Here is a 22,367-nt window from a genome sequence, read left to right as displayed (position 1 = left end):
TTTCTTTAGGAAGTGTTTGTTATAGAGCCTATATAAATACGATTTTTGCTTGGCAGTTTCTTCGTTTCCGTAGAGGAATCTGATCACAAAAATTGCCACACTTACAAAATGCGGTTTTGGGTATTCCTAGATAGCTGAACAGTAGACTGGGGCAAGTAAAATACCGTCCCTTTTTTTAACATGTCGAGGGGAAAAAAAGTGCTTCCAGAAGTCAGAAAAATTGCAACTATGTACTCGCCTGACGTAAAAAATGCACTCGTTTTCAGCCAATCAGAAACGTGTAGTTTTTTCACGAATATTGTTATATCTCTAACACTGTGTAGTTCATGTATGAAAAGACATATGACGCATCATCACTGAAAAAAAATGCCAGCTGGTAACTACGAACACATTCTCATAACCAACTTTTTACTGATGTTTTGAATAATTTGGGCCTTCATTGCAGCAAACAATCATAAGTTTAGGCCTTGTTCATCAAATGTAAACGGATTTGAGAAAAAGCCTCGATGCCATTGGTAGGAAATCAATGATTGTTTACTTTTCATTTTAAAACCCCGATGATTAATATTGAAAGTTCCATTTACAACGTGGCACTCATTTCTAAAGAAGTACACACTAAGTCAAATAAAGCTGGTAGTATCTTGCCACCTATCAATCAAAAAAGGACCAATTAACGCTTTCACTCCTAATATCTCTTTAGTAATTCTCCTTACTGTCTGCCATACAATTCTCATGATGTTAGCTTCGGAGAATTTGGTATTGGACTAATAATCCCCTAATTGATATTTTTAGCTTTTCCTATCCCTCGTCTGCTTGATATTGTAATAATATTGTATGGAGAAACTCTGTCTTAGTCACTCATGGGAGCTTATGGCATGAGATACACTGATCTTAAGCAGTTATATTTTTAAGGGAACGGAAAATTAGGCGACGCAGACAAAAAGTGACTATCCAAATTTAAATGAAAAAAAAGTGAGTTAAAAGATCAGGAGAAACGATCTGCTTGAATCTTGCTTACAACGCATCTGATGGTTATGTGGATGTCAGTTTTTACATGGCTTCTTAGCGCTCTGGCTCTTCTGGGAAATGGTTTGGTAATTTACCTTCTGGTTGTCAGGAAACGATTCCATTCGTCAGCCAATGCATTCATAACTTCCCTCGCCTTCGCTGACTTTTTCGTTGGGCTCTTTACGATGCCATGCTATCGTATGACATCAGTTTTCTCTGGATACCGAAGCGTACGGCTTTTGACATCATTCCGTTATTTTCTCTTTTACACTTCTGCCAGCAACTTATGCGTCGTAACAGCGGATCGATTTGTCGCCGTAGCCTGTCCTCTCAGATACATAACTTTTATGACTTGGCGTCGCGTCTTTTCCTTCATTTTTGTAGCATGGCTAACACCCTTCACAGTCTGTTTTCTCCCTGTCACATGGATATATTCGTCTTCCGTAGAAACGCAAAAAATCTGCAATAAGGTTTTCGTCGCCTTTCTGTTGACTTTTTTCGAATTTTTACCTTGCATAGTGATGGTAAATACAACCTGGCGTCTTTTGTGCATTTCTCGTCGGCACACTCGCCAAACTTTCGCGCTACAATCACAGTTAAAATTCAACCATCCCACTCTAAACTTCTCTTCTTTGAGAGAACACAGAGAAAGGAATATTTCCTCAGCAAAACTAATCAGTGTTGTTGTTGCACTGTTTGTATTTTGTTACACTTCAGAGATGGTCTCTTCGCTTTTTCATCTGCTAAATTTACACAAAAACATTTGGAGAAACTATTTTAAAAATGATGGAAGGTTCTTGTTTTTGATAACTAATTCAGCTGTCAACCCATTCGTGTATGCTCTACTAAAAAAGGATATTCAAAATGAGTTTAGACGTTTCTTTTCTCGAAAACGTTTTCGCTGATGAGACCTGATGAGTTATTATAATGTTCCCCCTTTGTATTTGCCAGCGCAAAGATTTGAAATTCATGCTCTACGCATTACACATATCCTAGATGGAAATTTTCTGTAGCAATTTCAGCCCTATCTAATCTTTTGTCATTTTTGAATCTTTTCTGGTCCTTTTAAAGACTTATTGTATAGATAACTAAAGTCATACAGATAGAAATGATGCCGGAATTATTGCTAAGGTATCCAAAATCCTTTAAAGAAGCACGCTCTCGAAAACATTAAATTGATGTTAAAATTTATGGCTGTATCGGGTAAATTTTCTTTGATGTTGGATTAAAACTGATTTTTTTTTTTAACGCTTTTCGATTCAATTGAAATCTATTGTTAAACGTTGTACGCCATCTTATTTTTCAAACAAGATTATTCAAACAATAGACCGCAAGGGATATTGGGAGAACACGAGCAGACTCGCCAATTTACAAGCCGCACTATGATCTGCACTTCAAAAGTCAGGTAGTGCACACAAGTATGCCCCCAGCAGCGAATCTTGCGTCATACATTGTGAGGCAGAACTTTGTCACTTGAATTGCGCTGGTGAGTCTTGCACCATTGTCACGTTAAATACTCCCCGAAGTAGAAGTAGTAGCAGTCGCCTTCAGATTACAGCCTCGCTTTTATTGATGTTATTGTTCCCGGTGGCTGTTTTCATGCGATTGCTGTCTGGCAAATCCAAAGCTCAACAGGGAGACTGTACTGATTTTATTGTAATGTTTAAATAATTTCGAAAAGAGAATTGTTCCCGGCAGCGCAGAACACCCAAAAATAGACGGCTCCACATTTTCGATATTTCTCTTTAGTATTAATGAAACTATAACGGGTTCTTCCATGATGATCAGTAAAGAATAAATAATGAGTCGCAACCGAGATTAGTGTCCTCGTACTCAGAAAACAAATTGTTAAAAGTTATCAGCAAAATCTTGGGCCAATCGAGGCAGGACATGTCCTTAGTGTCACGGCGCATGGTTTTCTGTCGAGATTTACATCATGATACCAACCGCTAACGGTTAAATGAAATGAAGTCTACATAAAATGTTTAAAGATCCTTTCTTTTTTCTTAATTTTCGTCCAACCGGATACCAAACTTTGATCATTAGGTATTTTCACTTCGCAGCATCAATCCCTCAAAACCCCAAGCTGTCCTTACCGATTTATATTAGAGACTGACCGACCGACCGACCGACCGACCGACCGACCGACCGACCGACCGACCGACCGACCGACCGACCGACCGACCGACCGACTGACCGACTGACTGACTGACTGACTGGTTGACTGACAGACTGACTAGAGGACGTAAAATCGTAACTTAAAAGTGAGTCAGACGCTTCCGCACTGCCGAAACAGCTGTTTATGAAGACAAATTTTCTGTCATCACCAACATTTTACAAGTGCAGATAATAGGTCGTGACTTGACAAAGAAATTTTGGCCGAAGCGGACAAATCTTCAAAGGCACGGCCGATGAAATTTGTCTCTGGTAAAACCTGAACAAAATCGACTAAATAAACAAAATTGTGATAAACTTGTCAATCATTTGTCGTAAAACCTACGACCAGCGTGTAATTGAACAAAAATCAGTTTATTAGGAGGGTAATAATCGTCATTTGTCGCAAAATTCGGGTATTCTCAAACTTTAAATAAAATTAGGATAAATCCTCAAAATCAGAGTTGGAATCCATCTGTAAACCATGGTTCTTACGTTTTCTAACGAGTAAAGGAGACGACACCACTCAACAGAGTTTTTCATAAATCCGATCCGATCCTCTTATGGTCCGCTGCCCTTCGTGGTGGTCAGCGGCTTTGACTAGACTTCATGTTACTACAATGGTGGCCGCTCTTAAGAGCAGATCAAAATTTGTCCTTTGATTTTGTTGTAACTCTCCTAGTTCTTTTTCCGCTAGTGCGGGAACACCCTTAGTGATCGAAAACTGAAGAATTCGTCACAATAGAATCTTTAAACAGATTTAAGAAAACTACTAAGACTCTTTTGTTTGCAGAAGCTGTCTAATTCTCTGTATGTAATTTTTACGTTTCTACATCTCGTTAGTCAACATTTTTATCTTTAGCTTTAACGTTTAGATATAGTTAAATTATTAACATCGTAATGCGCAAATGAAAAAAACTCATGAGGTGTTTCTGTAGTTCATTGAATGCAGGTGCATGTGAAGATCATTGTCTAAAAATTTTGTGAATTTTTAATCTAATGTTAAAGAGATATGACTGTTCTTGTTTGGTTGCCCACCGGGGGTCATCATTTGCTAATTCTCAGCGGCGATAATAAAATATCAAGTCAAAAACTGCAAAGATATAGTTGTCTCCATGTGTCATTTTAGGTGATTTAGATAACTTTTTGTAAAAAAAACATATGAAAAAACGTTGATTTTTTGAGGGTTTTACCACCTTAAGGGTGTGGACGGAATATTTCCAATGAGCGAAGAGATAAAAAAAGAGGTTTAGCGCAGCTTTTTTTTTAAATATTTGTTTAAATCATCTAAGACCCCTACAAAAACACGAGCGTGTATTGCAGAAATATCTTAGATCCACGTGTTTTAAATCTACAAACCGCATATTGAAGCTGTTTTTTCCATATACAGATTTTCTTGGCCCCACGGAGTTCAGTGAGGACCACCGGAGAGATGTTTACGGCTAAAAGTTGACGGCAAAATTCTTGTAACTTTACGATTGACGGAAGTTGGCAAATCGATGTTTAAAGGTTAACCCCGTCGATAATCTCTTCTTTGAAATCACTATATAATTACTTTTAGTTGATAAAGAGAAAGGCTAACTCCACTCGGATAAGACTCCCATCACCCACACCCTCGGTATTTTTTGGTCTCCGAACCCTTCTGCAACCAACGCCATCACCATAGCAATGACAGTTATCTGGCTTTTATCTAAGCGTAACTCTTGGTTTGGGTCCTTTGTATACATAAAATAAGATGAAAGAAAACGACCGAAATATCTTTCCTCGGTGTTGTTTTTGAACGGTTTGTTTGTTTATTTGTTTGTATTTTCTTGTACTCTTTCCGTCGCTGAGAGACTTTATAATGTAACCATAATATTTCCTCATTCTGTTGAGCGAAGTTTCCTTCCTTTTAGCTTCCAAAATGAGCAGCACAGTTTGCAAATCTCGACCAAATTTCGCCCAGATTTACAGTTTCATCATTTTCAAGTCAATCTTCTGAACCATCATCGGCAATCTTTGCCAACTCTTGGTTTGCAATTTTCTCTTTTGGTTTTTTAAGATGGCAAGTTGACCGAACTGATTTATTGTTTTTCCCTTTCAGTAAGATGATAGTTCTTCTGATAATTTTTCTTAGGGTTCAAAACAAAACGTCACAAAACAAAAGAGAGAAATTAAAAAATCGGCATTTTTATACTACTTTGAAAAGGCACACTTAAAGGAAACCTTGATTTTTATCCCGATCATAAAAGAAACGATCCTTAAGGTCTGAAATAACAAATCTTTCATCTTTGCTTGACATAATAAGTATGGCATGAGCCGATTTGAAGCTACATGATTAGAATATAATTGTGTTTTAATGGCATTATGTTCTGATATTGAAATTGCATCAAAAATCGTCATCAAAAATTGTTCAGTATTTTGCCGCAAGCATAAACGAAGAGTCACAGCTTTCTTTCGCAGCAAATTGAAAGTTTGCACTATTATGAGAAGTTTAAATGCCACATTCATACTAACATGACTAATGAAAATAAATCGCTTTAAAGATTTGGATCATTTTTACGTCGGTTATTCCTCGCTATCTTACAATCTGTCCGGTTTAATAAACTTCATGATGGACGTTGCTAATCAACATAACAATGGATTTCGCAACAGTGATCACAACCCAAACCTGACCACCTGTTTCAACCGACGCATGAAAAATTTTGAATCCCCCTGACTGCCGCAGATATTAAGGTTTCAAATTTCGTTTTCCTTTTTCATTAGCCCGATTCAGTATATTTTTCAAAACAAGTTTTCTTTTTCTTATGTTCTCGATTCTACGAGACAACTTATCCAGATAGTTTTGCAATCCGACGCTACCCTAAGCAATCTCATTTGCCAAACCGTGGGCTTTCATTACCAATAGATATCTCATTATACGATTTCTTAACACTTAGAATTAAAAAAAATGCAACATTCCCTGGAAATAACAGAAAATACTCCGATAATCTGTGAACGTTTAGAGCGAAAAAGGCTTTCGGTTGATTTCATTAGCACGACAAGAAAACATGCACAATTTGATTCACTGCACTGAAACCGTTTACGTTCAAGCAACTCTGTCGTCATGGATTTCTCTCAAAACAGCTGCTGTTATGATATCGATATGCACAAGGTAATAGCAGCCCACATGAGCATATTTACACGGAATGAATATTTCATGGAATACCACTTTTATAACGACTAAGCTTCTCAAAGAGGCTTAGAATCTAACAATGGCTAAAGGAAACACCCTGATGTGAAGATCGACGTGATTAAGGTATGTTCGTCAAAATTGATTCTTCACTGTAAAATTTTTCTCGTCTTTGCCCCAAGATTAAGGAAGCCATTAAGATTCCATAAACATTAACGGTCCATAAAAATTTCGTGTGAGAGTTATCGAGCGCGCGCTTGTCTCCGAAGCTGCGTGTTCATTTCACGACAAGAAAGTGCAAGTTAAAAATACTGTAGTTAGCTAGAGCAATCGAGTCCACGAGTTCAATACTGCGGAAACAAATAGTGTGTAAACACAGTAACGCTTGACTAAGTTCTTGAGTACATCCACGTGCTTTAAAGTAATCACGGTGTGCTTTGAGGACTGAAAAAGACATAACAGCGAAAAGCTTAGTTCCTTATATTGTCATGCTGCACTGGCATAGTGGGGGTTACTGCCGATTATTTAGGCAGTAAATGCCTCGTATTGGATTTTAGATAGACAGCAAAATCTGTGCGTAAAACAAAAATTTTAAAACTAATTTTATTGCTCAGTCATGGAGACTCGTTCAGGATCGTTTTCCTCTGAAGGAAGGTGAGTTAAGTAGTCAAATTAAAAATTTTAAACCGAATTTACACTTTAATCAACCTGCATTAACATAGACACAACAAAAAAATTAAACTATAGTGAAATAGGATCAGAAAATGCCTCAGGCCCTGACATACTAGGGGCTTTCTAGACGCACAGCACAGAGGTCCCTTTCAACATTACTTAAGGCCGTTAGACATTTGAACAACACACTGATTCAGTGACTTAAGATATACATCGATAGTGTTTCTTTATATAAAGAATAATGTATGTGGTGTATAGAAGACGAAAACTGCTCAGGTGGCTATAGCAATGCTGAAAGACTGAGAACTTTGCTGTTTAGCAGTCCACTCGGCGGGTGGTTCGGGCCATGTTTCTAAATTAATTGGAATTATGAATCGACTTTATACTTCAATTAGGTTATATTAGCGAAAAAAGGTCAAGGAAATTAACCGAGCGCGAAATTTAAAGGAATATAAGAAGGCCACAGTCCCAGCGACCTTGCATATATAGACGACAATTAAATAGTTTAGTCGCGTTAGGGTTTCTTAATGGGAAACCTAAGCGACTTGCGGTAAAGCGACTATGAATTTCAAAAGCTTGACTTGCTCAGATGTAATATTGCTCTTTTTTATGTCAACTCAAAACGAAAATTAAGGTTCATGCTACACTAAAGAAGAAAGGATAAGAAAACAAGGCGAGCGCTGGTTGAAATCGAAGAACGCCTGCGGGTGTATATTTTTCGTCTGAACTTTGCATATTTCGACATTACAAAATTTATTAATTTAGGGTCTTTTTTTTAACTCTTTCCTGAGTTATTACCTTAGTCATTCGAGGTAAAGTGAAGTGCTATTAACGATAATTTTGCTGAAGGGAAGACTTTGCTCTTTTATACCGGAACTCAGAGGGTGTGCTATCCTCCAAGGACGCATCCTCTCACAAGACAAGTCGGTAAAATCTTAAATGCTCTGAGTCTCGGTAATCCTTGAAAACTAGCCCCCGCTTTGATGACAAGACAGACTCGCCGGTGAACAAACGTCATGCTCGATTGAGCCATCAATATCAACTACTCACGAAGGATTTTAAGCACGAAAAGGCGGCTCACGTATATAAGCAGGTGTAATTCTTATTTACCGTGCATCTGAAGATTATCAGATAAAGCGAACAGGCCGCGCAATTGGAGTAAAAAAAAAAGTTCTCTAAATAAATTAATTTAATTTGAGAATCTTCCAAAAACACAGGTCTAGTTTGTTTTATTGAGCTTTAACAAGCGTATAATAAACGGTCATAACAGAGGTTTGTAAAGAAAACGAAAATTGTTTACAATTATTTACAAATGTTCGCATATTTTACGAATTATACTTGAAAAAGATTTTTAAATTTTGTCACTGGCATGCGAAAAGATATTAATTTATTTTTCATCTGAAGTATACGAGAAAAGGCAAATTTCTCATTAAAAGCTATCTCAAAAATAATATCGATCAAAACTGCAGTAATGTCAGCTTTTCTTCCCTCACTTTCAGTTACTTTTGTTTGTTCTCAAAAGCCTCTCACTGCATTGCGAAATCGTTGCAAGCTAAAGAAAGGGTGCTTTCCACAAGTCGCCTCGTGTTCCAAACTCTCAGTGCCTTCCGGAAAAATAGAAAGAAAACAAATTGGACGGATGCTTGTTATCTAGCTTTGCTTGACATAGAATAAGGGGGCACGTTTCTGAAGAACCTATGGTGCTGTGTCGAGGGGGAGTTTATCAATTGGGTTGATGATGTGAATTGGCCGCCATATAGAGTTTATAAGCTGACGTTTCGAGTGTTAGCCCTTCGTTAGAGCGGAACAGGCTTGAAACTGCTTTCTAGGATCCCATCACACAATTATTGCATGATGACGTTACTTGAGTCACTAAAATTAAAAACAACTTACAATATCGCGTGTAAGCCTTTATAATAAAGACCTAATATTGATTGTGAAAAATGAAAACACTCATGCATAATGTTATATGTATTTACCTTCAAATGCAAGCAAAGAAGTAAATATCAAATGAAATACGCACGCACGGCCTCCCGCAAGTTCACAACCCATTAGGATTTTTGACATAATTACCACGCCTTGTAAACATTGTCATGAACCATTGTTATTGAAAAAAGGCACTGAACGCACATAATCGATTTCCCTCAGTGGGATATCTTTACTGACTCGCTTCTGTTTACTCCAACATCCCTTGACTGAACACAATACATTTCTGCAGATTCCGTAATATTTGTAAAATGGATTGATAGACGTTACTTAGAATTCTTCACTAGCGTGTAGACCAAGTTACCGAGTCGAGCAAGTTGTATCAGTATCTTTTAAAATCGATGAAGTTAAGGCTATGTATCCTTTGCTTCATAATGCAATATTTAGCTGGTGGGAAATCCTTTACTTCAGATATAGCTTGGTGTGAAAAACCATCCGGCTCAACCGCAACGCGAACGGCAACGAGCATTTCCGCTATTTCCCAAATTAGTAGCAAATTTAAATTTGCGAGGTAAAACTGAAGTGGAAAAGCAATTGCGAATGCGTGGGATGTTTTCTACAGTGTTTATTGCCGCGTTTCACCCGTTGCCGTGTGTGTCTAGGTAACTGGAGAGATAGATAGGCCAGTCATTTCCACTATTCATGTTATGTGACCATGTTTACCTAGAAAAAGTCATTAACAGTAAGCAGAGGCTTTATTATAATTAAATTTAATAAAACCACGAGCGAAGCCAAGACGTTATGATCGAACACCTGGCGTTTAGGTTAACAAAGAGCAGGGGAAGCCGGAAAAAAAATAATCTAGTGATCGACAGAACGCGCAAACAGAACCACGCGAAGAACTCATCGGCAAATAAGGGAGCTCTACATGTTTGCTTTGCAAACCTTTGCAACAAAAGGTTCAAGAAACGTAAGTAACATGTTTACTTCAAGCATGTGTCCAAATATCACTTCTGTGATATGACTGCATTAATCAACAGATAATGCACACGTTTATTGGTTTAACGGACTTTACATTCATAAACAAAGGAGGAAATGTCTTCCCCTCTTTTATTGGCAACAAACTAACACGTGCTTCTGTTAGACTGCTAATTAATAAATCCTCTAACGGTTTCTTTCGACGCCGCCAAAAGTGAATCGAAATTGTTTCCGTTTGCAACAAGACTAACGAACCTCACACGCCGTAAACACGTACAAGAAGTGAGCCCAGAACTCAGAATAACCAAGAGATGAGGGGGTACGTTTTGTTTTCCATACAATATCGTTTGTCAGGATAGTGAGTGCTCTTAGCAAAAGTGAACTACAGATCTTCTGGGTTTGAACTGTTATCAAAAGGCAAATACAAATGTTAAGGACCTTTGTAAACTAAACACAGCTTAACTTAAGATTCATTTTCCAAATTATCCCTTGATTTTTAAAGAAAATAAGGAAGGCTCCTTTCTCGTTACCATAGAGTTAAACAACAGAACTCCGGAACGCCTAAGTGGAGCTGAAACAGCTGCAGAAACATGCGCTCACAATTGCTGTCCTCTCTCTTTTTTTGTTTTAAATCATGATTATTCTCCTCTACATCAACTCCACGGGGAACTCAGCATTCCGATTTTCATACCTTATGATTGAAGCTGTGATTTAACATTAAGATTTCAATGGAAACTTTGCTGAAATCAAGCGGGGCATTTAAATCGTCAAAGAAAAGATAATATCCCAGAAATTATTCTTGTTACTGTTTATTTGCAATTTTTTGCTCAAAACTTAATAAAATGTAGTTGATCGGAACTAACTGACAAAGTATTAGAATTTCATTTTCTATCTAATTTGTTTTTTCCCTAAGTGGCAGTTCCGCTACCTTGACAAGGTTTTGTCCCTTTTCTGAGATGATCGGAATAAAAACTTAGCCCAGACTGGGATGAGCTCTTCCCGAAGCGCAATCGCTACTTGAACGCAATATTTAGTTATGATTTCGCGCGGCATGGTAACTCGCGCAAACGGAGACACCAGGAGTTTGATCAGGAATTTTTACTCATTCTCTGCTTAATGAATCTTAAGGGCTTTTCATGTGAATAAATGAGTCTCTGTGTCTCATTTAGCCGTAATTACACGCTCTTAAATATCCTATCGGTGGGCATGTTTGGGCTTACGGAACAACTGACTTTGACAGAGTAAACAAGTTTTAAGAACGCTAACCCAAACAATTTCACGAGACATTCGTCATGAACAACAAAGTACTTGAAAAATAACCGATCTTCGAGAACTAAAATCCAGACAAAACTTCTCGTTGAGGATTCTAAGCAAGGTCAAGAACGTACTCAAACACAATTAGCTAAGACGATTACCATGCGAGAATTAAGTCTACTACAACAGTCAAGGACACATCACTCAAAAGAAAAAATAAAAGTGAGGTCTTGCAGCACATAACAAACCAAGGCTCACAAGACTCGCATAAAGATTTCAAGATAATCTGACAGGCCTAAACAACTCCCAAACACTTCTAATTTTTAATAAGTAGTAGTCACTTTAGTGATTCGCAAACACTTCAAATTTTAGTAGTTCAAAACACATTATTATTTTTTTCTTTTTCAGATTTGCTACTAGACGTTAACTGTGTAAAAGATCATGGCCCAGCCTCATGTATTTCTTTTCACTTTATCTCTGTTGCTTTTGCTGTCGTTGGTGACATCAGAGATGGCCAAAAGAGAAGCCCATCAGTGTGAGGACCCTTTAGCCGGCACTTGCAAACAAACGTGCGACGAGAATTGCAAAATGTCATGTCCCAGCATTAACAAACCATGTGAGCAACTTTGTGAGTATGGCCCGTGTGATATGAAGTGCGCTACGAAAGACAGTTGCCTTCAGGAACAGTGGTGCGAAATGTACGCGCCTCAAACCTGTGGCGTAGTACGCTGCACATCAACAAACTGTACGCAGAAATGCGACGACGGCGCGTGCAACTTGACTTGTCGAGTGCGTTCACAATGTAGGCAGGTATGAGAGTACCATGTAAAATTATAATTTGTCCTGAATGAACCAAATAAGCAACGAACTTACTTACGAATAGACGAACCTCGAGGAAAAGATGAACGAAAACCTTCAAAACGACGAACTAGCGAGCGAACGTTAGAGCCGCGCATGTACGATCCGAAACGAAAGAACGAACGAGCAAGCTGTTAAGAAAACAAAAAAGAATGGGAGAACGACATGCGATCGTCGAGCAAAGGAAGAATCGAGTAGCCTCGTTTGCGGAGTCTCTGTTCTTTTCATTTGCAGGGTCGAGAAAAAGAGAGAGATAAATAATAGATTACACGAGGGAAAAAAGCAACAGCAGTAACAAAGACAAACAAAATGCGCTCTAACTCTATGATTTCTTTATTTCTTCGCTAGGACTGCATCGGTGGTTCCTGTCGAGCATTTTGTAAAGCCAAGGAGAGATGCGTTCAAAACTGTGTCGATGGACGCTGTCCAATGAGGTGTGTCTCGCATCAGTGCCAACAGTCTTGTCAAGTGGGAGCGTGCTCTTTGAAATGCAGAACTGGTAAAGACTGTGATCAGCAGTGCTCTTCTGACTGCCCGTTGGTGAGCTGCCACAGTAAAGAAGGCTCTTGTAAACAGGTTAGTAAATGTATAAAATGCTACTTTCAATTATGAAGGGAAGGTATAGCCGGGGGAAAGGGGCAAAAGGGACTTGCAATCCTTCACTGTTATCCCTAGGGGAAAGCGTTTCTCGTATAAAAAAGATTTTTTCTTCATTCCGGCCCCTTTTCAACGCCTGGGTCTATTTAACACTTGGCTTTGAATAACTGTTACTTATCTTACGCCTGAGTAATGGGGGAGAGCGGGGTCAGGCTCTGTAATATTCTCATATTCTCTCCCCACCCCCTCACTGGCAGTTAATTGGCATTCGTTTATCCAAAGTTTTTGCACTCTGTTGGTGTCGACTGATACCCGCTCTGTTCCCCCTGAAAACCACTTGATCCCCCAAATCCTTCCAATCCCTCCCAGGCTATAAATAATGACTGCTCCCTTTGTATATAATTACAAAATGCAGCTGGGAAACGGTGGGAAGAAGATGATAATACGAGCTAAAACGGTCGGGTACCAGGAATGCCGTAGTGGTAACTGCCAGCAAAAATGCACGACAGACATAAGATGCTACCAGAATTGCGGAGGGAGCTGCAATCAAGAATGCAACTCCGGCAAAAGCTGTGAACAGTATTGTGCCATCGATGGTAACTGTGACCAAACATGTAGCTCCAACAAATGCTTGCAGCGATGTGGTCAAGGCAGAAACTGCAAGATGACTTGCGGAGCGACGCTGCAATGTGAGCAGGTATGCTACCGGACTTTTTCTTTCAAAAAAATTTCATATTTTGAGTAATCAGTGAAAATTTATGCGAACTGGCAAAATTGGGCGTTGAATAGTTGAAATGCGAGACGAGGTGCTCTAATGTTTAGAGCGCTGGACTCCTAGTCGAGAGGTCTGGGTTCGAGACCTGGCCGCATCAATGTGAAGGAATAACCTTACGATGGGCTGGTGTCCCATCCAGGGGGGAATAGGGATACCCCTAGTCGCTTATGCTGAGAGGCTGGATGGGCCACTTGTCTCGAGAACAGACTTTATCTTTACCTGTTCATTCACATTTGTGTGTACCTTTATTTATGAGCTCAGGATGGCTTAAAACGAGCGCCTACAAACTGCTCAAGAACTCGGAGATCCAGATAGGACGAAGTCGAACACTTCTCTGTGAGCTTTCAATTTCTTAGCGACAGAACCCACTTACTGATTGTGTTACTCACCCCTAAACTGATAAAGTTGTAATTTAGTCGGGTTTAACAAACAAACGGGTGTTCCTTCTCTTTGCAGCGATGCCCTCAAGGTGGCTGTCAAGGGGTCTGCAATTCACCCTCGTGCTTTCAGCTTTGTGATTCAGGTAACTGCTCTTTCGAATGCAAGGGACCTCACTGCCATCAAAACTGCTCGGGTGGTGGCTGTACCTTGAGTTGCCCCGTGGGCGCCAAATCGTGTGTTCAGCACTGTCCAGCTCAAAACTGTACCATAACAAGAAAGGAAGATGGGCATTTTATGGTTAAAAACACGTCAGACGATTACGGGATCCACTTTAACGGAATAGAAACGAAGACAAACAGTGGCAGTGTTTGGTTACCCTGTTCTTTAAATTTTAGGAACGTTTTTGCCTTCTATGCGGTGTGGATTGTATCGACTTATATATTGACTTAGAGCAGTTTTCAAATTAGTGTCGAAAAACCAAAACCAGAGTTATCCTAGTAACCAGTCAGGACAAAGATTTACACTGTCATTAGCCAATGAGAACTTAAAGTGAAAACAAGTAAACTACTAAAGCGCGGGAAAACGCGAGTGGCCAAGCCGCGGTTATTTTTAGCTTTTCACCTGATTGGTTGAGAGGAGAGCACAAGTTTTCTAGACCACTCTCCATGACTCTCAGAGCAAAGGCAAGTCTCAGTTTATTTCGACGCTGAATTGAAAATATCTCTCTAATTCGTGCTACTTGCGTAGACCAAAATGAAACCAGTCTAAAAAGGTGCCCACTATTTAAGTATTTTTGTACATATATAACTGTAGATAAATGTTTAAAATGAAGTCTTTTTGGGGCTTCAATATTTTATAGAGTCCTGAATAAAACCAACAGTCTTTAAAGAAATACGATTACAAGGAACTTTACGACAGCCAATCACCTTTCTCATTAATGCATTCATAAGCACTATAACATACATAGGTTTACAAACAAAACTGGAAATAAATTTATTTCCAAATGCCACCGTATATTGTAAATAGGGCATATGTATTTAATAGTAGCAAAAATAAATGATGTTTTATAAATACTTAATGCTATCATTGTCTGTGATATCTAGTTTAATTATATTTAATTAGGTGACCTTCTTGTAATCCTGTACAGTTTACAGATCGTAACTGATATATGTAAATAGACAGACAGTGTTTATTGAATAAATATTATGATAACCAGAACTATAACATATCCTGTCTGGCCTTAAGCTGTTTCTTAATTGTGCACAGTATAACTTCACGTCGTTAAATGGTCTTATATTCATGCTATTGTTTAGGTCATTTCCGAATCAGTGGGGTTCTCGTCGGATTTCACTCAGAAATGAAACGCGCCATGTGTATTGTTGAGTTATATAACCACACGGGAATTTTTAAGAACACGAGAGATGTGCGGAGAAGCACGAGCCGAAGGCAAGTGCCACACGCACTTCTCGAGTGTTCTTAAAAATTCCCAGTGCTTATATAACTTAACAATGCTCGAGGAACGAGTTTTTTTATTTCTTTTATAAAATGTATCGTTAATTGCGCGCGCTCGTACCGATGACCTAGGCTTTGTGCATTATATCTCAACAGTGCACTCTTGTGACGTAAGGCGCGTGTTTTATGGAAATATAATGAACTCGTTCTGACCAATCACGGCGCGCGCATTTCTCTGAACATTTTATAAACCTCTCTAATAAAGCATTAGTTAAATAAAACGCCTCGCGTATGCGAACGGCAAATGGCAAGAATTCAACTTTGTCTTCTGCCTTTCACCTTTAAAGCAGTAATTTAAATATCTGCGTTTATTGTAATTAGAAGATATTTGTGTATTTCTCTGTTGGGTCTGATTGGATAAGAAGAAAAGCAGGCGAAATTTGCCATTCGCGTTTGCCGTGAACTTGCTTAAAAATCTTTTCCATTTCTTCCACGCGCTCTCTGCGTCATATTCTGTCGGACGAGCGTTTCAAACCAAATTCTTCGATTTTTTTCTCGCCAAATGACCCAAATTTATTTACTAAAGGTTTTCTCTTTTCTCTTTCAACTGGGAACTTTGGAACCCTCCTAAAAATCTTACTTTATAATGCCCGGTCACGCGTAACACAATGAACATCGGCGTCATGGTAACCAAGAAGAGACTGAAATGTGATTGGTTTCATGCGATAAGAACATGATAAATATCCATCAATCGCGATCGTCGATTGCACGTTGCGTGTGGCAAACACGGATCTAAATCGCACGAAGGTTAGAACATCAACCTTCAGCAGAAAATTATGATCAATCAAGAGTTCACGTGGCCAGAAGAACTTCAGCCAGTCACTATTGGAGAAAGGAAATTCTTCTGCATAAAAGACCCGTTACTTTCCCATTTTGGATTAAAGATGCACGTGAAGAAGAAAGGTTACAAACATTTGGATAAGATTATCGAGACCAACGGTACGTATATCTAGTCATTGAGGACTTCAAACATTTAGTTTGCGAATCCGATTACGTGACATGCTTAAGTTATATGTTATAATAATCACAGATTCGATGAAAAAGACTAGTAATTTAATCATTTGTTTATTGTAAATAGACAAGATAACTCAGAACTCACATCATCGAATTATGTAAACTTTAAGACATACGTCCTCGATTTTAGCGAACCCTTTGGTCCCCAAGATGTGAAAGCTAATTCTCTCTCTGATGATCATACTTTTCTTTGTTGGGTAGTCCTGAGAATTTGGTATTATATCAAGACAATATCCCCTAGTTGATACTGTTCATAATTCTCACACCTCTCTGTTTAACAGTGCAAAGAAATTGTAAGAAGAATTAATTCTTATACTAAATAATTTATACTTGCCTTTAGAGGGGTGTAAAATAGTCCCTTAAAATTTTCAAGTGCTCACAAGATTTTGGTTTTGCTCGAAATGCTTTAAAAATTTCTAAGGAGGCTCACTTTCTCATGCAAACAACCCTTTGTTATTGCTTGCACGCTCGGATCCTGGAGTACTCGCAGTTCCGTGAATCATATTTTGTAAGTTGTTTTGGAAAGAAATAATTCTATCCTTACCTTTCTTGAACTGGAGGTAAAAAGAGATATCTTTTTATTTATTAAAACAAAAAATAATAATAAATTCATAACAATTTGAGAAGCTAAAAAAGGATTGTTGTCAATGGAAAATTTGCAAAGCACTACTGCTTGTGCTCACAAAATGTAATGCAAAGCTCCCATGCCAAGAAATGCTTGCAAGGACTAATAAATACCTCTTATAGGAAATGGAATAGCCATTCTTACATTGAGTCAAACTTTCTGTCATATTGTCCGGTAGTAAACATTTAATTTGTCCTCAAAATATCAATCCTTTTAGGATAGACAGGTGGTGAGAGTAAAATAAAACAATCAGCAAGGGGGTATTCTCCTCATTCCTGACATGGAAATCAGCAATCAATAATTATTGTTGATATTTAGAGCTTACAAATGACAGCTTAAACTTAATCTTTTGAATTTATGTGTAATAATAAAGTCCCATCATCCTAGATAGGCAGAAATATCAAATATATTTTATATTTATTGGTAAATATACAATCATATACATGTCTGTATTTTACAGGTTTGTCGGTCAGTGAAGAATATCTGTTTAAAAATGAAAGTTCCAAGCTCCGAACTCACATGTCTTGCAAAGTTGGGATATTATTACTCTTTACACACAACAGTAGACTGCAAGGAGAAGACAATGAAACTGCTTCAAGACTTCGATGTTATTTAATCGATATGCTTCTTGGCACTGTGCTGAATACAGCTGCATATAATACTGTTCACAATGAACTAAATTCAGCAGAACCACTTATAAATCAGTCATCTTTGAATGCACCATCTTCTCCTCCTCCACAGTTGGAAACAGGAACTTCACCTTTTTCTGATACACAATTCTCTGGACCACTATTACCAGAAAATTCATCTTTCTCACACCCTCCATCCTCTGTACCACTGTTGCAACCAACAACTCCAGCAAGTTCATCTTTCTCCAATCCACCATCCTTTGGACCACTGTTACAACCACACAGACAAATGAAAATTAAGCAGGAACCCTTAGAAACCAATGAGATTTAACTATCAGTCTCCGAAGACATTGACACATGATGCAATCTAGGGCAAAATGCAAGCCTATTTTTCCCACCAAGCTGTAGGAGTTAGTGAAGTTATTTACACCCAAATACAGATTTTTTTTGTCTTGACTCAGTTTTATACATTAACATTTTTATACATTTTATACATTGACTCAGTTAGAGTTTGAGTGTGTCAATGGTATAATTTTAAATATAAAAGCTTAAAAGCTTAAAAGCTCGAAGAATCTCACATCAACTTTGTTGGAACATTCTCATGATTAAAGTCAACCAATTAAAGTAGGAATATGTCACAGCAATGTAGCAGTTACTTCTGTGCTTGACCATAAATGATTAGGCAGCAAACTGGATCACGGAGGGGAGGGGGCCCTCAAAATTTCACACCCTAGTGTTTATCCCTTAAATTTGCGATTTTGGCTCAGTTTGATCAAGGAAATAAAATAAGTGTAAGCAAGATGTGAGGAAAAAACTTAACCAACAAGTGATGCTAACAAGTTGGATACTTATATTTTTATTATCATTTGCAAATGGTGGTCGAGTTTGTTGTTGTTTTTCTTTTATGGTGTGAGCCTTCTTATTAATTACAAGAGTTTTAATGAACTCTTCATGAGCGGTGTCTGTGCCAAACAAAACGAAAGGTAATCTTTCATGTATTTTGCATCTTCATGAATATTAGCTACCATAACATATTTGTCTTGAAGTAAACTTCTTCAGCACAATGTCCACAGGTATCACATTCACAATAAATGAGGTGTCTGTAATGCAATCCTTATGTCTGTTTCAAGGCTGACTCAATCTCTGACTTAGAGACATCAGGTTTGATGTCACAATCTTGAAGTTCTTCAAAACAAGTCCATGGACATTGTATTAGTCCATTGTAAATATTCTTGATGCAATGTCTGAGATAATCCAGTCAATGCCATCTAGTAGTTTCTCTCCTGTAACTGCACTGCACCATTGAATGTTCCAGTGATGTGTCTTGATGGATTCCAAATCAAGAGCCTTTTGATAGAAAAAAGAATAACAAAGACTCCTCTCAGAAACCTGAGGCAGATTAAGGGATGATCAAGGGATCATCACTCCCTTCTCTTTCAGGACATTTTTTATTTGATTTTATTTTGCGACTCAATGGCATGAACACTCAGTTTGTGCATTACCATGCACTGTAGTTTTTGTATGTAGGTTATGAATTTGTATTTCCAAATATATGCACCCATACTCAAATTCTTAACACTCTTGGAGACAACGACTATAAATATATGAAAATCATATATGTGCACTGCAGTGTAGAAATGAATTCAAGCGATCCTCACAGCTAAGAACACTACTGAACTAGTAGTTGAAATAAGACCTGAAAAAAAATTCAGGCCTGTACAGGATTTGAATCCATGACCTCTGCACTAGTATCCCAGAGGTCATGGGTTCAAATCCCATATGGGCCTGAATTTTTTTTCAAGTCTTATTTCAACTACTAGTTCAGTAGTGTTATAGCTACGAGGATTGCTTATATTTGACTCTCAAAGACAGTTTACAAATAGTTAGGTTTCCCTTTGGAATCTCGCAGTGCTACCAGTGGTTATTTTTACAAACATGAAACTAAGATGGTCTTAAAAATATACTTCTTCTATGAATAATTTTTCTGGATCTACCATTTGATATATACAATGCATCATTTTAGAAACTCACACTATGGTCTTTAATACTCACGAGTTGAAACAATATCGACATCCTTACTAACACTACATCAAAGAAGTAATAACTTCTATAAGTTAGAAATACTCACATCTCTAATTTCTTCAGCAGACAAGGCACCAGGTAGGTCCTGTTTATTGGCAAACACTAATAATGTAGCACCTGCAAGCCTCTGGGTAAATACAAAGAAACTTTTTGTCAGGGACATTTTTTTGACTTTAGAAAGTTTATAAATATGACAAACACATTTGGTTGAGTATTTTGGATGCAGATCTTGGAGAACCTTGTGTCTATCCTATGATAAAGCTCCTAATTCTGTAAAGTCCCTTTTTTCAAAGCTTTAATAGTAGCTTTCTGTGTCAATGTCGGAGGGTGTGTATGCATACTATGAGATGCAATGAACACTCCTTTACAATCTACAACATCTTTGCACCACATAACCCCCAAACAACATCACTCAACAGGCAGTTTACAGACACAACATGACATGAAATGATACAACAGCATCTATGAACTTTAATCACAGACAACCAGACAAGAAATTACTAAAAACATTTTCCAGGTTTGTGCTTCATATGATTCATAACAGCAGCCATAGCCTTACATGCATGCCTGTATTGAGGTCTCATTTCATTATTATTACAGTATATCTAACTTTAGTATGAACAGCCAAGTTTATCATACACATAAATATAATGTAATAATAATAATAATGTAAAAACATTTAAGGCATGGCAAGGTCTTAAATTCAGTTTTCCCTTGGAAAAGAGTCTAGTTTTTTAAGTTACCTCTTCTAGAAGGAGACCTTTCAGTTCCTCCTTGCAGTCTATCAGCCTTCTTCTGTCCGCACTATCCACTACCCATATCAAACCATCAGTGCTTTCAAAATAATTTCTCCAATATGATCGAAGAGACTTCTGTCCTCCAACATCCCAAATATTTAACTTGAATCTATAGTACATTTAAAAGCAAATTAGGGGATTTTGGATAAAAAGATTCTTTTTTTAAAATAATCAACATGTTATTTCTTCACATACTAAAACAATGTAATTGAGTCCAGTCTCCTTATCCACACCAATGCTAAAATTTGCTTTAAACATCCTCTTATCCAAACTCTGCACCTGCCTCTCCCAAACCCTTTGACTCCCAAGATCTGACTGTTAATTCTCTCCGCCCACTACTACACATTTCCTTGTCAAGTAATTATGAGAATTTGGTGTTAGATCACGATAACAACTTGTACCTGATAAGTTTGAGTATTCTCAATACCTGGCTGTTTGCTACATAATGCATGGAAATTATGGGGAGAAGTTACATGTTTAATCACCTCTGGGAGTTAAAAGGTTAAGAAATCAGTTAACCCTGTAATTCCCAAGAGTGATCAACATGAAACTTCTCCTAATAATATCCTTTCATTATCCAGCAAACAGCTAATGAGAATATTCAAACTTATCATGTAAAAGTTGTTGTCTTGATCTAACACCAAATTCTTATAACTAATTATTTACAAGGATATGTGTAGAAGCTTGAGGGGACGATTAACAATCAGATCTTGGGAGTTAAAGGGTTAATCTAATGTTTGAAAGAAGTTGGTTTGGAGAACCCACCCCCATCATCATTTCCATTAAAATTATTGAGTTTTCAGCCAGGGGAAAATTTAAACTATGATAAATATAGGTACTGTACAATGACAACACAACAACACTGACAACATCAAGAGACAAGATGGAAAAATGGTTAGTGTGCTGCACTCAAGAGTCAAGGGTCAAGGGTCAAACCCTGGTAGGGTTACTGTGTTGTGTTCTTATGTAAGACACCTTGCTCTCACATTGCCTCTCTGTACTGATCCAGGAGCATACTGTAAATGGGTCATGATGAATGAACATGGATGCCTGATGAAATACTAGGGATAACCTTGCCATGCACTGGTATCACATTCAGGAGGGAGTAGTAATTCTCCTAATTGTTTCATGCTAAGTAAACCAGAATAACCTCTGGCTGGGTGGGCCACTTGACTCAAGTACAGACTTTACCTAGCTATCTTCACTTTGATAAACAGGTAAGTGGGCATGTGGATGGACGGAACAGTGGACAGAGGAATGAATGAATGGAGTAACCAGACAGATCGACTGACAAGCATGAAGGAAGACCGACAAATTACAGTCATGTAGGTAAACAGACACTCAGACAGATTGACAGAAACACATACACAGAGGGAGACACAGATTGATAGAGAGATGAGACACAATTGGGCAGACTGACAGGTAGACAGATGGGTAGACAGACATAAATGGGGTGGAGACAGACATGTACAACCAGACGAACAGACAGGCAGGAATGCTAACAAACTGCCTAACGAACAAAATACAGGCTTTGCCTTTTTCCCTTACTCTTTGTGTTCTAAGGTTTTGATATTAAATCCTAAAGTAGGTTCGATTGTGTTGATATCTTCTCCATTGAACTTCTTCAAAATAGTCGTTTTCCCAGCATTATCAAGTCCTCTGTAAAGCGCAGTCAAGGTTACAATTCAATATTTTGTTCCGTCAAACCAAATGATACACCTGAGGCATACCGTATTTCACCTTTCAAAAGCAAGAAATTGCAAACAGATATAATACAGAACGCATAAAAGGATACAGCATAAGAATTCTCATCTCTTTCTCCTTCTGCTTCATCTTCTTTAAAATAGTTAATAGCCCCATACTGTTTACTATGAAAATTTTCCTGATCGTCATTGAGTTTTCCGTTTCACCGGCGCCATCTTCCTTTCTAATCAGCATTACACGACACTAGTTT

The 22,367-nt window shown here is 38.0% G+C and overlaps 4 protein-coding genes across 8 annotated transcripts; 3 read left to right on the top strand and 1 right to left on the bottom strand.

Annotated features, from left to right (window-relative positions):
* Positions 1 to 859: 859 nt before the first annotated feature.
* On the top strand, positions 860 to 2,199 carry LOC113679014 (octopamine receptor beta-2R-like). Its single transcript, XM_027195945.2, has one exon. The coding sequence runs from the start codon at positions 1,029 to 1,031 to the stop codon at positions 1,911 to 1,913; it is 885 nt and encodes a 294-aa protein (XP_027051746.2). The 5' UTR covers positions 860 to 1,028; the 3' UTR covers positions 1,914 to 2,199.
* A 4,104-nt stretch (positions 2,200 to 6,303) lies between these two features.
* On the top strand, positions 6,304 to 14,972 carry LOC113679043 (uncharacterized). 4 transcript variants are annotated; one of them, XM_027195983.2, is made up of 5 exons: positions 6,304 to 6,439; positions 11,552 to 11,953; positions 12,350 to 12,577; positions 13,014 to 13,295; positions 13,830 to 14,972. In XM_027195983.2, the coding sequence occupies exons 2-5, from the start codon at positions 11,585 to 11,587 to the stop codon at positions 14,202 to 14,204; spliced, it is 1,254 nt and encodes a 417-aa protein (XP_027051784.2). In that variant the 5' UTR covers positions 6,304 to 6,439; positions 11,552 to 11,584; the 3' UTR covers positions 14,205 to 14,972. The 4 variants fall into 4 exon arrangements, with proteins under 4 accessions (XP_027051784.2, XP_027051799.2, XP_027051792.2 ...); XM_027195998.2 differs by lacking the exon at positions 6,304 to 6,439 and adding an exon at positions 6,760 to 6,967; XM_027195991.2 differs by lacking the exon at positions 6,304 to 6,439 and adding an exon at positions 9,081 to 9,881.
* Positions 14,973 to 15,944: 972 nt separating this feature from the next.
* On the top strand, positions 15,945 to 18,645 carry LOC113678734 (uncharacterized). The gene is made up of 2 exons (XM_027195642.2): positions 15,945 to 16,205; positions 17,366 to 18,645. Exons 1-2 carry the CDS (start codon positions 16,043 to 16,045, stop codon positions 17,863 to 17,865), a joined length of 663 nt encoding a protein of 220 aa, XP_027051443.2. The 5' UTR covers positions 15,945 to 16,042; the 3' UTR covers positions 17,866 to 18,645.
* Positions 18,375 to 22,364, bottom strand: LOC113678761 (ADP-ribosylation factor-like protein 2). 2 transcript variants are annotated; one of them, XM_027195673.2, is made up of 5 exons: positions 22,209 to 22,364; positions 21,962 to 22,072; positions 20,360 to 20,522; positions 19,663 to 19,743; positions 18,375 to 18,881 (listed from the first exon to the last, which is right to left on the bottom strand). In XM_027195673.2, the coding sequence occupies exons 1-5, from the start codon at positions 22,349 to 22,351 to the stop codon at positions 18,747 to 18,749; spliced, it is 633 nt and encodes a 210-aa protein (XP_027051474.2). In that variant the 5' UTR covers positions 22,352 to 22,364; the 3' UTR covers positions 18,375 to 18,746. The 2 variants fall into 2 exon arrangements, with proteins under 2 accessions (XP_027051474.2, XP_089068342.1); XM_089212216.1 differs by lacking the exon at positions 19,663 to 19,743.
* Between the last annotated feature and the right edge of the window lie 3 nt (positions 22,365 to 22,367).

This window comes from Pocillopora damicornis, chromosome 7 (assembly GCF_964200805.1).
Source record: "Pocillopora damicornis chromosome 7, jaPocDami1.2, whole genome shotgun sequence".
NCBI classification, from domain to species: domain Eukaryota; kingdom Metazoa; phylum Cnidaria; class Anthozoa; order Scleractinia; family Pocilloporidae; genus Pocillopora; species Pocillopora damicornis.
Note: the sequence above shows the minus strand (reverse complement) of the source record. Positions and strands in the feature narration are given on the sequence as shown.